This window comes from Poecilia formosa, unplaced genomic scaffold (assembly GCF_000485575.1).
Source record: "Poecilia formosa unplaced genomic scaffold, Poecilia_formosa-5.1.2 Scaffold385, whole genome shotgun sequence".
In the NCBI taxonomy this organism is placed as follows: Eukaryota; Metazoa; Chordata; class Actinopteri; order Cyprinodontiformes; family Poeciliidae; genus Poecilia; species Poecilia formosa.
The window spans coordinates 285,458-301,111 of NW_006800324.1; the positions used below are offsets into that span (position 1 = coordinate 285,458).

Sequence of the window (15,654 nt, forward strand, 5' to 3'; positions counted from 1 at the left end):
AAATATTCCGGAGCAACAACATAAACTGATCCCCTCAGGAGAATACAGTGGGACATATCATGTTCAAATTTGAGTCTAAACAAAACAAAAGGAGTATCACATGAAATTAAGGTGTGAAAAGGTGTCATGAATGTTTCATGTCTTCCAGCCACTGACATAAAGGGTATAAATATTGCATGCAAAGAGAAGATTCCCCTGTTTGAAGTCTCGAGAGCAAAGACGGTGGAGGAGAGGAAGAAGGGAGGGGGAGCCAGGTAATTACAAGTAGAGACGCTTTTTTGACGGATTATTATATTAAAGCGGGAGGAGGATGTAACCCTCGCTGGTCTCCACCTGAAGCAGCGACAGCAACAAAACAACCTGAGGAGCCGATGATTCCAGTCGACAAACAAACAGCAGAGCGATCCCACCTGACGGCGCCGAGCGGCCTGGTTACAGAACCGCCAGGAGGCCTTCACACGGCAAAAACACAAAATCTCACCAGGTTATTTCATCTGGTTTCTCCTGCAAATATACAATACACCTGAAATAAGACTAAACTAACTTACAAGGAATTTTTCAGCATATGGGAGCTCACTAATGACAAAAGTACGTGTTTCATTGGTAGATTACTGCACTCACTGCAAGACATTTTTCCCCAAGTTATAAGTGAAATAATCTGCCAATGAAACTGCAATGGTTTCCTCGAGTTAACAACTTAATTTATTGTTTCTCGAGTTAATTTCCCGATGGTTTTCTCCAGATAACGAGTTGATGTCACGTTGTCATGTCATGTTTTCTTGAAATATGTTAATCTCCTGTTTGTTTTCCAACAGGCTCATGTCTTGAATGTTTTCTCAAAGTAACTAATTAATCTCAAGAAACCAAACTTTGTTTTCTCGAGATCGTAAGACGATGGCCCAGATTCACATTTTGCCCATTTATGTACTTTGGGCTTTAACATCTTCTAAAAACAGTCTTTTTTTTTTTTTAAAAACCCATTTAGCCGGTTTTTGGCAATAATGTTTTTTTTTTATGTCTAGAAAATGAACCATTTCAAAATTCTCCACATTATTATGTCACAAATCAGCAGGCACTGCCTGTTACCTAGCAACCCCAGCAGGGCTCCATTTGTTACCTAGCAACGCCATGAGTTCTGCTTGTTACCTAGCAACGTAAGCCAAGTTCTAGTACGTTTGGTCAGCTGGTTTTACTGCTGCATGCGCTGAAGAATGGCTGCTGGAAAAACCACATTCAGCAATCACTTGCTGCATTGTTGTTGGTTGTTCAGGAGGCTCCACTTCTGCTTTTCAAAGATGTACAGGTTTATAGCAGGGCATCCATTTTCATGTGCGAATGTAAATGTTGAGTTGGGGGCGTGGCCAGCAGGAGCTAATTTGAATTTAAAGTGACAAGACGCAGTAAAACAGGAAGAGCTGACCAGACCAAGAAGATTGAATGTAGAAAGAAGCTTCTATATCTTACTAAAAAGTTACTTGTAAGTTAGTTTTGTCTTATTTCAACTGTATTAAGATATCTGAATTAGATTCTAGACCAAAAATACCTTATTCGCTGCGTCTTCTCAGAGTTTTACTGATTGAAATCCCATTTCATCGTCCCGTTCTTCTGATCACCGGTCGTAGCCCCGTCCAAACAGCGATAAAGGGTTAATCGTATTTAACAATACGCTCTGTAACTCGACTCCCCTCCTTGATTAGAATTAGAATCACATCTGGCTCCATGCTCTGTCCCTCATTACTGCTGAATCTCATTACGGGCGGCGTCCCCGCGGGAGAGGACGCGCCGCGTTTTTAACCACACTTTCCCCTTTTCTTCCTGCTCATTTCGTCTGCCTCGCCGCTTCGTCTCTTCTGCGTTTACATTAGCGGAAGTCCTCATCTGAGGGAATGACTGAGCGCCAGCACTTCTCCTCCTCCTCCACCCAGAGCCGCAAAATTGTTTTACAGTGCCAATTAAAGAAGGTACGCCAAGCTTTTTTTTTTACAGAGTATATATTATTCACACCGTATTATTTGTTACGCTCAAACAAAAAGAAAAAAGCAATACTAAAATAGGACTTGGAGAGCAAGTTCCACTAACTCGCAATAAAAACTACACCAAAGGTTTGGAAACACAGTCAACACGGGGAAAATGAACGAGCTTATTTATGGCGCCCCTGAAGTCCAACTGATATAATAAAGACTTCCACATATAACTGCATTTTAAACTTTCCTACTGCAAACACGGCGCCTGCATGGGGGAATTAATTTGAAGGAGAAAAATAATAAAGAGCCGCAAAGTTGGAGGTAAAACATTCATTTAAAGCAGCAGATTTTCAAGTAAATAACCAAACCAACAACTAATAAAGGGTCTTTTTTATTTGCTCTTTTTATTATAACGATATAAACTAATAAAATAAATTATATATATGAAAAATAAAGACTTTAGAGCAGTAATTTTGAGTAAACTTGAGGTTGGTTTCAGATCATGGGTGAGTCGCAGAGCAGGCAGGGCGCCTTCAGCAGTTTCTTTATCCACTCCGGATCTGAAGCAAAAACACAAGAAATTATTACAGGAAACCAGAAAATGGGAAGTTTATCCACCAAACTGAGGAATTAAACTGTTAAATGAAGTCAAAGATTAATATTTCACACATTTTAAACATAAAATCTGACAACTTTAGAGGCTTAAAGCATAAAATTATTGGAATCTGATATAAAATGTACAAAAAAAACCACATGAAACTTCAAAATTATTACTTATAAACAAAGATGGCCGCCTCCAAACAATCTGAATTATTCTACAGTGAAAAACATTTTATATTAAGAGTTGATGAGCACTGCAAAAAAAACAGATTATTTCACTTGTAACTAGTATTTTTTAATAAATATTAAGGAATTATTAGCTCAAAACAAGCTGCTACATCTTACTGAAAAGTTACTTATAAGTTAGTTTGGTTTACTTAAAGTGAACTCAGACATTATAAAGTACTTGGTAAAATTTTGTGTTTTTGCAGTCAGTTTCCAATTTAAGTCAATCGTGTCCAAACTTAAATAAATAAAAATTTAAATTGATCATTAAAATTGCAAACACAGTTTAAATTAGTTATTTTTACCCATTTGACAATGAACTAAAACACAACAACGTCCACAGATTGATTAGTTTTTGTAATTTTTGTGTGTATTTTCAGTAACATGAACAGGATGAGGCTCACTCTGACTTTATTTGCCAAAAACTTGGTTGATAAGAGATAAAAACATTCTCCATTTCAAGTGGATTTTAACTTCCAAGTCCAATATTCCTATTTATAATAACTGCACTGTTTCCTTGTACAGAATATTATTTAATGCTGCTGTTACTCTTAAATTGTCTCTTTGCGGGACAATAAAAGATGGTTTTCTATTCTATTTTTATTTGTCTGCCTCCTATCAGTGAAAATTCCACCCCAACATCTTTTTAATGTGTTTCTTCATCAAACATTTGATGTGAGACACCAAAGTTATGCCTATTCTGCAGTTGAGGACCACACTAAATCCTTCTGGCGGCCACAAATGGCCCTCCAGCCAGAATTTGGGAACCCCTGATCTTATATTGCAGCATTCTTAAGGTTGCAGAACCTCAGAGGACCAAAATCTAAACCCTCTGATGGAAGTTTTTCTTTTTTTAACAAAATAAAAGCACCAACAGTTTGTGAGAAGTTTCAAGACTTCTCAGTTATCAACTTTTTGCTATTTTTTCCATTAATAATATTTAGTTTTGCTTCATTTACATAAATATTTCAGTTAAAAGATCTTTTATTTTTCCCAAATGGAAATTAAATGTTGTAGCTCAATTTAATTTAACATTTTTCAAAGAGTTTTTGAAGATAGTGATGGAAGGATCTCCTGTAGCAGTCTGTGCTACAGCGCATTTGGTGAACCCTCTGACTGAAGACATTGTTTTTCAGATTTTCAAACTAAAACTTTCATGTGGGACAAAGAGAACCCAAGTAAAAACAAAAAGTTTTCAAATCATTTATTTAGCTAAAGTACCTAGCTAGTATGCTAACTGACACGCTACAAGCTAGCAGCCAATCCAAGAACTGCGTTTATTTCCTCGTTGCTGATTGGCTGAAACCCCGAATGCAAAGACAAGTAAGACTGTAGATGTTAGCTTCTTTGGTAGCGCCAAGATGGCTTCTAGCGCACAGATTAAAATACATTTAATGTTTATACTGTTAAAATAAGAAGTGTTTTATTGCAGTAGCTCCATTTAACCAAATTAAATTATTATTAACAAACAATTTGAAATATTTTTCTTTAGGACACGAGTCACATAGAGACTAAAATCCACAAAGTAACTGCATTTAATCATATTTTAATAGTTATTTATATATATTTATTGAGCAAACAGTGAATAAAATAGTAAAACTAACAATATGGACAGTTTGGGGGACTTTAAATATTATTTGGAATTTAGCATGACAACAATCAATCAAAATCTCATCATATTCATACATTTTGCAATATATTTGGGATTTATACTGTTAAAATAGGAAATAGTAGGTGTTTTAATGTGTTTTATCTCCATTTCATCATATTAAATTATTGTTAAAAATTTATAATATTTTGTAATATGCTTCTTTAGGACACAATAATCATATTTTCTTATTTATTCATTCTTATTTTATTTATTTTCTTATGAATTGATCAAACAGTGGAGAGAAATAGTAAAACTAAAACTGGACAATTTTGGGTGATGCTAAACATTATTGATAGGAAGTTATTGTGACAACAATTAATCAGAATCTTATAAATATAAGACATTTATCACGACAGATTACAGATGATACAATAAATGTTTAAAAAATGTGGCGGAGGAACTAAATTAAAGAAAAAAGGGACGCAGAAACGGAGCAAATGAAGCCAATTTCTAAAGCGGTCGCTGGTTATTAGGTATTAACTCCTCAAGCGGGTGGAAACCCGACATGCCAGGCGTGGATCTGAGCGGCGGCGCGGGGCGAAGGCTGTCGCTGAGGGTGACAGGCCTGCGAAACGGAGGAGGAGGAGGATGGAAAGTGGCGCTTACCCTCAGGCTCTGGCAGTCTGGCAATGCAATCCTGCAGGAGGCAGCGTCTGAACGTCAGCGTCTGGCAGGCCTGGTATGACAACACGCACCTGGAGGAGAGCGCCACAAATACATGAGGAAGCCGGATGGGAAGGGACAGCGACACACACACACACACACACACACAGAAAGAAAACAAAAAAAAAGTTTGGCGGATGTGCGAGTGACGGGCGAGGAGCTGGGATGGCGAGCCCAGCAGAGGCGCCATGTGCTAGCAGGAGGAACGGCTGACAGATGATATTTATGAGGAGATGAGAGCGACGCTTGAGTAAATATCAAAAGGTGGGCGGCTTGATTACGGCTCTCCGAGGATAAATAAACTGTCAGAGGAGGAATTTGGCATTAGGATTCGGTTTGTGTCCTAACTGTCAGGCTCCCGGAGGAGCAGCAGCAGCGCCCACGCTTCCCTAAGAAGGAAGGGGAAATGAAACCGTCATTCTTTTCAAAGACCGTCGTTCGGACCTGAGCCACATGTGTCCGTTTTCGCAGACGGCTTGTTTGCAGTCGGTGAAGGGCAGCGGGGCTTGACAGAGGCTGCAGCGCTCCGGGAACGTCTGCTTGTTGAGCTTCTTCCGGATGTGGCCGATCAGAACCTGGAGGAGCCAAAACGAGTTTATCAGAACCGCAGCTCAGGTTCCTGAAGCTTTGACACCACCGACACAAAATAAAAACTCCACATAAATTTAATCATTTCACCTACAAAACATAATAAAAGTAAAACTCCCATGATTATTATTCTTAAATGGAACAGAAAAGAGATTTGTTTTTCATTTTTTACTATCTCATTAGTGTGCATTAGTGGACAATAAAGTCATAATATTATGAGAATAAAGTTGTACGATAATAAACTCAATTTTTATTTCTCATATTTTTACCAGAATAAAGTTTTTATAATACAAGAATAAATTCGTAGCAACAATAAAGTTGAAATTAGTTCTTTGTCTAATAAAGCTAAAATTAATAAAGTTTTTATTTATCTATACAACAATAAACTGATTATAGTGATGACTGAAAAATAGATTTTAAGAAAAAAAAGTATTCATATTTTTCTGTTTAAAAAATAGATTGGATTAATTTTTCCCCTCATGTTTTCTGAGGTCATTGTAGCGCCCCCTGCTGACTCCACACTTTGAAAACCACTGAACTAGAAAACCACTGAAGAATTTAAAGGGGCAGTGTTACATATTTTCCAGGCACATTTTATAGCACAATCAAGCAACTATGTTACCTACAGTTGTAATAAAATGGGTATTTTTATCACATTTCATTTATAAACTAAAATAAATTTGACTTTGTAATTTAACACTTTGAAATTGCGTCTCTGTCTCTTTAAGAAATTCGTGCTCTATCTGAAGCTCCGCCTTCAGGAAGTCATCCCAACATGGCTTCTCAATCAACCCTATAACAACAATTTCACCAGCGTTCCAACAGGTGTTTGCTAATTGCTTCTGGCTAGTCTGAAGGAGCTGAGTGGGGGAGGAGCTTCTTTCTCGAAGGCGGGGCTAAGCCCACCCAGGCGTTTTGCACTGCTAAATGGTTGCCATGGGGATTAAAGGATTTTTTTTTTTTACAATCAAGGAAACGCTCCCGTTATGTTTTTGACGACAGAATAACATTATAAAATGATTTAAAATTCAAATTTATGTAAAAAAGCCCTTTCAGCAACTTGTTAATAACTGAAAATATTCTTATCAGTGTATATATGAGCATTAAAACAAGTGTGTACCTCTGAATCTTTGTCGTCGGGATCCCTGGACAGGTAGTCCATCAGGCCGCAGGTGGGGATGCAGATGTTCTGAGGCACCCAGGTGTTGAGGTAGACGACGCCCAAAACCTTCTTCATGTGATCCCTCATCAGATGCATCTCTGCCACTTGCATCAGAGTCTGAACCTCGGTCCTTCGGTCCTCTGCTTCCCCCTCGACTCCACCAGCCTCGCCCTCCACCCTCTCCACAGCCTCGTCTTCTTCCTCTTCCTGTACCAACACTTTGACCGCCGTCCGCCTTGGTTTCCATTTGTGCTCTGTGCGCGGCGCCTGCAGGGTCAGGTGAAGAACTCGCGCCAAAAAGAGCTTGATGCGCCACAAGTACGGCGAGTCCACTTCCTGGAGTTTACGGTCGAGCTCCTCCTGGAGCGACGCAGGGACACGTTTGGTTTTCAGAACCTGCCACCTCACCAGCTCGAGCAAGTCTGCCGTTTTGAACAGGTTCTGCTCGGGGGACTTGAGCAGGAGCGATGCAGCCGCTTCAGGAGTTTTCAGCATCAGGAAGTGGATCTGGTAGTTCTTGTGGAAAGGGTGGAAGCTACCGACGATCCCCGGGGCGCTGACCAGAGCAACGTACGCGCCGTTGTGGCTAACGGCAATCCCGTGTATCCATCGTCCTGTAAGGGTCTCTGGCTGAGCCAAGTCCTCTACTTTGAAGATAACAGAGCTCTCCGTGAACGTTGGTGTCAGCTTTTTGATCCAGCCGTCCATGGAGCAGGAGTAGACCGCGACTTCCTGCTGACTGACTGCCAAGGAGACGACAGGCAGCGAGTTGAGTCCCGTTATGTGGGAATTGTGAATGTTGAGTCCGTTTGGTGAAATCATCAGCAAACACCAGAAGATGTAGCAACCCCTGGAGGCGAGGATGAGGCTGCAGCTGGTTTTATGGATCGGGTGGATCACCGGGAAGCACCGGATGTTTTCCACTGCGATCTCGTCGCACTCCTTCCACAGGATGACGGGGAGCCGGAGCGTGCAGTAGCCCTTCACTTTGGACAGGCTGACCGGCATGATCTTGACGGGTCCAACCTCGCTGCCGACGATCAGCCCCCCCATCCGCTGACTGCCGTTCTTGTACTCCCACCACGCCAAGTCGCTGGGTCTGCTCACGCCGGACTCGATGAGGTCGTAGAAGACGACGTCGTCTCCGTCCGCGAACGGCAGCACGAACTTCCACAACACGAGGTCACCGTTTTCCATCAGGACGGCGAGGAGAACCATCTCTTCATCCACGCAGCTGTTGTCCGCCTGGACCTTTTTGATGGTGTAAATGCTCGACCACTCCATCTTGACAGGGGTCTGCATGCGGAACCGCCGCTGTAGCTCGCCGAGGTCCAACAGGTCCGCCTGCGGGGGGTTGTTATCCTTCTTGGCGTAGCCTCGCTGCTTTAGCCGCTCGCCGTAGCTCTCGGTAAGATTGACCAGCAGTTTCCACTCCAGGTGGCCGCGGCTGCTGTGGACGGTGAGGCAGTTATCGAGCGTCAGGCAGGCGAGGAGGCAGCGGCCGGACGAGTCGCAGCCCAACGGAGACCAGCTGGCGAACTTCATCCCGCTGTGAACCCCGACTGACGGGTTGATCACCGTGTCCGCCAGAAAGACCTGCCGCACAGTCGGGTCCGGATCCAACGAGAACTTCTTTACAGCCTGCGACAGCTCGTCTGGCGGTCCGACCTTAAAATCCAAAAAACAAACAACCACGGTCCAATGCTGTTACATTTAACAAGAAGTTAATATCCAAATTCTGTTTATCAGAAAATCTGACTTTTACTCTTAAATAGTTTGGAAAGTTACACTGTAAAAAATGAGCAGTAATAATTTGGTTCAGTCTGTCACAGAGAAAAATGTGGTTCTTCGTTTTTCAAAGTCATATTTTCACCATTTTTATTCCTACATTTACAAAGGCGAGAGGTCCAAGCACAATATGTAGTTAAAGTTAATGTTTAGCTTTCAAATTAAATGTTAGGTCAGGAAGCTAAATATTTAGTTTTCAAGCTAAATATTTAGCTCCAAATTACATATTTTGCTGATATATGCGTTTCATTTTCAAGCTAAATATTTGGTTTCCAAACTAAATATTTAGCAGCCAAGCTAAATATATAGTTTGATAACTAGAAAATTAGTTACATATTTAATTTAATAACTAAACATTTAGCATGTTAGCACATAATACTACTATTTAGTTGGTATTTCATACTAAGTGAATACTAAATAATGTGTTTTTCAGTTATTATACACTATTTAGTTAGTATTTTACTAATTATTTAGCTTTTCTGCTACATATTTAGTGTGAAATTTTAGGTTAATTCTGGTAAAGTTTAAGAACATTTAAGAGACTAATCTCAAAATTTCTGAGCTTTTTCTTTTAGTAAATTTTAAACTTTTCAATCTCAGAAATTTCCTACTTTTTTCAAGAAAATTAACTTCTGAGTTATTTTTGTAGCAAATTTTCGACTTTTTGACCTTAGTACTGTCTTTGATTGTTTTTCTAGAAAATTTCTGAGATTAATCTAAAAATTTCCGAATTTATTTTTTTGTTTTGTTTTGGGTGAAAACTTACTCTTTCACTTTTTAGTTTACAATAAACAGAAACTATCACTGCAAAATGTGACATAATATCTTGAAGTTAAATCAAGAGGCCAGAATCACAGAGGATGTATGAACATAGATGAATATATGTTGTTGTTGTTTTACGTCCTCCAGCAACATCTTGCTGCAGAAACTTTATTTTTGCTGTTTTGCTTTTTCTCATCGAACTGCAGCTTCTGGTTCTAACAGCGGAATATCTTTTATTTACCCGCAGCTTGTGGGTCTGGGTCGGGACGGGGATGGAGGTTCTGTTGAGGCTCAGGTCCTGCCTGCTGCTGTGCATGTCACAGAGCAGCTCCAGCACGGACAGGGAGCTGGAGGTGCACACAGCCAGGCGGTGATCCGGAGACCAGCGGAGCGGCTGCAGCCCGCTCACCGGGGACAGCAGCGGCACCACCGGGTCGCGTTTAACCGGCACGTCCCGCGGCGTCGGCGGCACGCCATCCCCGTCTAAAGGCTCCGTCTTTATCGCAACGTTTCCAGACTCCGGGGGAGCAGAGTCTGGCAGACTGGCGGCCGCCATCTTTACCAGGAAGCGGACGTGACGTCATCACGAACGGGCGGGTAAGAGGAAACTACTAGTAAAAATATTTATAAACACATTTTTTTTCTCCAAATAAGTATTTTGTATAGAACAACAGAGATTTATGTAGCAAAAGGAAACACGTATATTTTGGTAACTGAAATAAAAAAGTCTCCTTGCTGGTGGAACAGCAGTTTAATGAGGATTGTAAAGTTTTTAGCTACATTTAGCTTCTCAATCGGCCAAACAATATTCTATTGTTCTGATACCGTCCCTTCAGCCGTTCAGTTCAATTCAATGTTTATTTATTTAAATTATTTCTTACTTTATTCATAAAGTAAGAAATAATGAAAATAAACACAATACCCTGATAGATAACCAAAACAACATTAGCAATTTACGTATTTGAAAGTGAATGGGAAGAAGTACAAACTTATTTAGATCTACCCCTTCTCTGAGTCTTTATAATAATTGTTTATTATTATTTATTATTGGTTTCCTTATTTTAAATTATATGACAATAAATTTATTATAATTTAATAATCATTTTGCTTCCTTTGTTAGCTTTTGTGTGTAAATAACAACAAATCCAATCAAAATTTACATTTTGATGTAACAACATTACGCTTGGTTAGTATGTAAAACCTCTTTTATATAAATTTTTATCCATCCTTTGACCTCTGTGTGTTACAATGTACAAAATTATGGAGGAAAAGCAATATGCTTAGGCCGCATTTCTATTAAACTTATTGGATTCATTAAAGGTTAACAGATGTAGTGCGACCTTTGTGGTCAACAATGTGTGTATTTGCAGGAGAGCAGCTTTAATTGTTCGACAGCAGTTGTATCTGGCTATAAAATATAAATGAGAATAAAACTTTCCAATAATGTCGAAAAAACACAATTTCGCAATTGCGATGTTTCCATTAAATAAGAAATGTAATTAAAATCACACATGAATAAGTTTGTTCATGTGATAAGACATTAAGAAACACCTTCAATCTACTTCCTCTAGTCTTCTTCTTTGTAGTTTGTGCCAGTAGTAACATCCAATTTTTGATCACATGACTTTGACTCTTTTCAAACTCAGAAATTTCCTTGTTTTTAATCTAGAAAAAGTATCAGATTATTCTGACAAATTAATCTGATAACTGCAGAAAACAAAGTGTCTCCATTGCAGTTTTGCGAAATACATTAATTTGGATTCGGCCAAGAAACCACCTCATGCTAGTGCAAAAACATTTTATTGAAACAACTAGATTTTTTTTTCCATTAAGCAAATTTACTTTCAAAATGTCAAATTGTTCAATTATATAATCGACGGAAACGCAGCTAACGAGAGATAATTTCAGTACTTGGGCTGTAAGCCAGGCCTTCTCGTCCAACATCAGCGTCTGACCTCATAAATGCTCTTCTGTAAGAATGGTAAAAACAGTAACCGAAAGCCTTTCAAGTCGAGTTAAAGCTAAATTTATAATTTAAATGACATTTCCGGTAGCCTTGGTGGGATATACTCCATGTTTCGTTATTTCAATCTTATTCATGTCGTTCAGTTGTTTTCTTGAAGCTCTCACCAAGACTCTGCGTTAAGATGAGAATATCTTTTACTGTAATTAGATTAGAACAGATGAAACTTTAATGATCTCCATTGGGAAATTATGTCATCAGCGTGTCACATCCATTCAGCGTTCGCGGAGACAAACGCCGAAGCGGCGCTGTCACTCTGACAGCCGCGACATCAGTCACTTCATTTGTCCGAGCGCAGCCCTTTCTCGTCAGGAGAGATCATTAAATGTCATTAATTAGTAAAAAACTATCCAGTTCTCTGTTGCTGGCTGAGTCCATACATCAGCTCGCTTTGTGGGACCAGTCAGCCGACGCCTCTGGGCCGGTCAAAGGTGACGCCGCTGCAGAACCGGAGTATCTGACGCAGACAGTGATTTGTTTAAGCCCCCTGTTCGCTGTAAACTCTCAGCAAGACGACAGGCAGAGTTATTTGTCACAAAACAAATCGCTACAAATCTGCGAGACAAACACGGAATCGCACACCCACCATGTTTTAATCCCTCCATTTTCTGTCTTTTGTTTCAATAATCGGAGTAAATAAATGAACGGCGTGTTTCATTCTTAATGAAGCGTGTCGTGGATGAATATTTCACACACCTGCTGCTGTGTGTCTGCAGTGGGTTTTGACTTGGGACCCGGTCCCAGCCCGGGGAAAAGTATGAATGTCGGATTAAACATTCATCAAATGCTGTCACAAAAACTTTATCCTCTGCTGCCAGCCGCACATGAAGATGGAAGAAGCCGGATTTGAACCCCAGGATTGTGTGCTGGAGGAATTATTTAGGCTGGACTCGTGTCTGAAGGCATATAGGTTATGTAGTGTGGGTTTATGGATATGGATGGGGTCAGCTCGGGTCAATCCTCTGCACCTCTGAAGTCCAGCTGCTGTCTTGTTATTGCCTGCAGGATCCTCCTCAGCCTTTCAACCCTCAGCAGACCGCATCCTGCAGCCTGCCAGCGCCGGGCGTCAGGGCAGCCGCCTGCATGGATGTGGTGAGGAGGCCTGCAGGGACGTTTTGATGCATGGCTCACCATGCATGTTTTAATCATTCAGCCTTCCCAGGAGGCGGCGGCTGCTGCTGCACCGCGTTACAGAGTACACACAATTACTGATATAATCACGGTGATGATAATGAAATGTATTTAGAGCGCGGTTCGCTCCGTTTGGGGAGACGTTAACAGGACGTGGAGGAGCGTCAGAGTTCGGGTTTCCTCTGGAGGCCGGCGGCACCCGACGGGTCGCCGCGGCGGCGGCAGAGAGTGGCTGTCGACTCGGCGCTCCTTCTGCACCACCGACTGCTGAGGCCTCACCTGACTTTTGCTTTGAAGGTATTAATAAAAGTTTTAAAGTCAAAAGGTTTCCAGAGTTCATCATTAATATCTTCAGGGCAAAAGCAGCACAAACAAATGTAGTCGAGTTCATTGACACCAATTTTGTTTTTATCAACATCTTTCAAATGACAGCGGCACAAATTAAACAATTTTGCTGCACCAATTTTTGACACAAATTTTGTTAGATTTGAGTAACGTTGGGGGAGTGTGAGTCGGTTGACCTTTTGACCTTTAAGCTTTCATTTATCTTTTCAAAGCAAAAGTAGCACAAATTAAAACTTTTGCTGCACAAACGCAGCACAAATGTTTGACTGCAATTTCACTTGATTTAAGTAACGTGGGGAGACTGGTTGACCTTTTGACCTTTGAACTTTCATTAATACCTTCAGAGAAAAGCAGCACAAACGAAAATTGTTGCAGCACAAACATAGTCGAGCTGATTGACACCAATTTTGTCTGATTTGAAGGTGGAGCTGATCTCAATATGACGTTTTCACGCAAATGAATCTCTTTTGAGTCTGTACACCAGTTAACGATTAATTGATTACTAAATTAGTTGATGATAATCAATAGATTGTGATTAATCGTTTCAGCCCTAAACCTAACCTTAACCATCCATCCATTTTCTTTCACCCTTGTCCCTCAGTGGGGTCGGGAGGGGTGCTGGTGCCTATCTCCAGCTAACGTTCCGGGCGAGAGGCAGGGTACCTAACCTTAACCTTGACTTTAAACAGCCATTTTTGTAAATTCTTTTTTGCTCAGTCAGATTTTTTTCTAGATTTTCCATCAACATTTAAAGGAAATCTTTCCCACAGCATGATGGTTCCACCACCATGTATCACTATGGGATGCTCTGTTCAGGTTATGTACAGTAGCTCTTAATAACTTCTCCTCTTCCTCTCTCTCTTTAATATGGGACAAAAAAAGGGTTCTGCCTTTTCCCCTCCCTGCTCACATTGATTTCGCCTGAGTGTGGAAACGCGGAGCTGGCCTTTCACTCTGCTCCCCTCAGAGACGCTCGGTGTAAAAGGTTAAGGCGACAGAGTGCCAACATCAGAACAAGCATTCAGAGCAGCAGTTTACACAATGTTTAACAGAAAACCAGCAATCACTACTGGAATGAATCAAAACGTACATCACAGCTTTTAAAAACTAACATTCGCCACAAACTGGTGGCTGCAGGATTTATTGAATTATCACCATCTATTTGACACTTATTACTGAAGTACATGACACTTTTGTTTCTGTTCTTATTTATTATTTAGTTAAAAAAAACTTATGAAACTTTAACAAAAACCCCAGGTGTGTCTTTTGTTTTTCATTCAGTGGGAAGAAAATCCAGACATTTTACTCAAATAAGAGGAGAAATACATCATAATGAAAGAATTCAAGTAAAAGTAAAAAGTAATGTTACTGAGTAAATCTAACCAGTTACTACCCAAGTCTGAATTTATACATCTAATTTTATTTGATATTTAAGGTATATTTGGATGTTTTTGCAGTGCAGAGTTTTCTTCTTCTATGGTCCCCAATCTGTGAAGGAAACATAATAACCGAACGACTCCAGAAAAAATCCAGTGCTTCTATTTATTCTGAGGGATAATGGCTGAATTATTCATCCTGTGTGATGATTAATTAAAAGAGGCCTGAGGTCCTGTGGCAGGTACAGGCAGCTCAGACATACACTGACGTTCCCCTGTGATGTGCTGGATGTCTCTCCCTCCTTCCTCCTGCTTTCTGTTTCTTCAGGGAGGGTACCCACACACGTGTTACATGCCTTAACACCCCACATCTTAACCCGACTCATAAATACACAAGGTGGAAGACCAGAGCTTGGTTAGCATGTAAAAAGCACTCTGGGCCAGAGAACCCATCTCTGAGTGGATTCTCATCGTCCCCAAGGTTATTACAGTTAACTAAATCTGACAAAGTCACGAAAACTGAAACTGAGAAAACAGTTTTGGTAACTGAAGGAAATAAAAACAATAATTAAAGGGGTAAAACCATAACTTTGTATTTATAAAACCAACTACAACATAGTGAAAGAGCCGTCGTTTTTTTGTGAAACGGTCTACTAGCCTTTCTTTGTTTTTTTTCTCCATTACCAGCGGTTTTTGTCACCTGTAGGGAATTAAGTCTCTCCGTAATCCTCCTGGCTAACGCTAGTCCACAAAATGGCAACAGCAAGAGTTGGGAGAAAACACCACTCAGCTGGTCGTTCAACGATATATTGAATAAATGTTTTGAAATGGTATCTTCTATTGTCTATGTATACATAATCACAAAAAATTAAACCAGAGTATGAAAAAACTGAACCTACTACTAAACCTAATAACAACTAAGCTTAAACTAAACAATATTTGACTAATAAAACTAGTCAACACTCTTAAAAATTTGACAAAAAGTCACAACAAAAGGAAACTAAACGATAACGAAAAACTCAAAACTATTATTAAATCTATTTGTGTAATTATTTTTTAAACAAATAAAGTTTGGGTGATAATTCTTGGTTTTGAAAGATTAATTTTTTTATAATTTGTTTGTTTTGTTTTTTCACCAATATTTTCCTTGGGTTTCCATTGATCAGAGTGATGCCAGCACGCCAGGGCGGCCATCTTGTTTCAAAAACATGTTTTATAACTTATCTGGACTTTGAATTCAGGCCAACTTTATGACAGATCACGAGAGTCAGGCTATGATTTTCCTTTCTTTAAATTATGGGAATAAAGTCAAAATATTACAAGGATACAGCTGTAATAATAGGAGAATAACGTAACTTTATGAGAAATACTTCATG

The 15,654-nt window shown here is 40.0% G+C and overlaps 1 protein-coding gene across 2 annotated transcripts; it reads right to left on the minus strand.

The window, feature by feature from the left end:
- Window positions 1-2,349: 2,349 nt before the first annotated feature.
- gtf3c4 (general transcription factor IIIC, polypeptide 4) lies at window positions 2,350-10,022 on the minus strand. Of its 2 annotated transcripts, XM_007575661.2 has the most exons (5): window positions 9,645-10,016; window positions 6,812-8,521; window positions 5,548-5,678; window positions 5,047-5,135; window positions 2,350-2,524 (listed from the first exon to the last, which is right to left on the minus strand). In XM_007575661.2, exons 1-5 carry the CDS (start codon window positions 9,957-9,959, stop codon window positions 2,460-2,462), a joined length of 2,310 nt encoding a protein of 769 aa, XP_007575723.1. In that variant the 5' UTR covers window positions 9,960-10,016; the 3' UTR covers window positions 2,350-2,459. The 2 variants fall into 2 exon arrangements, with proteins under 2 accessions (XP_007575723.1, XP_007575721.1); XM_007575659.2 differs by lacking the exon at window positions 2,350-2,524 and having other exon boundaries at window positions 4,644-5,135; window positions 9,645-10,022.
- Between the last annotated feature and the right edge of the window lie 5,632 nt (window positions 10,023-15,654).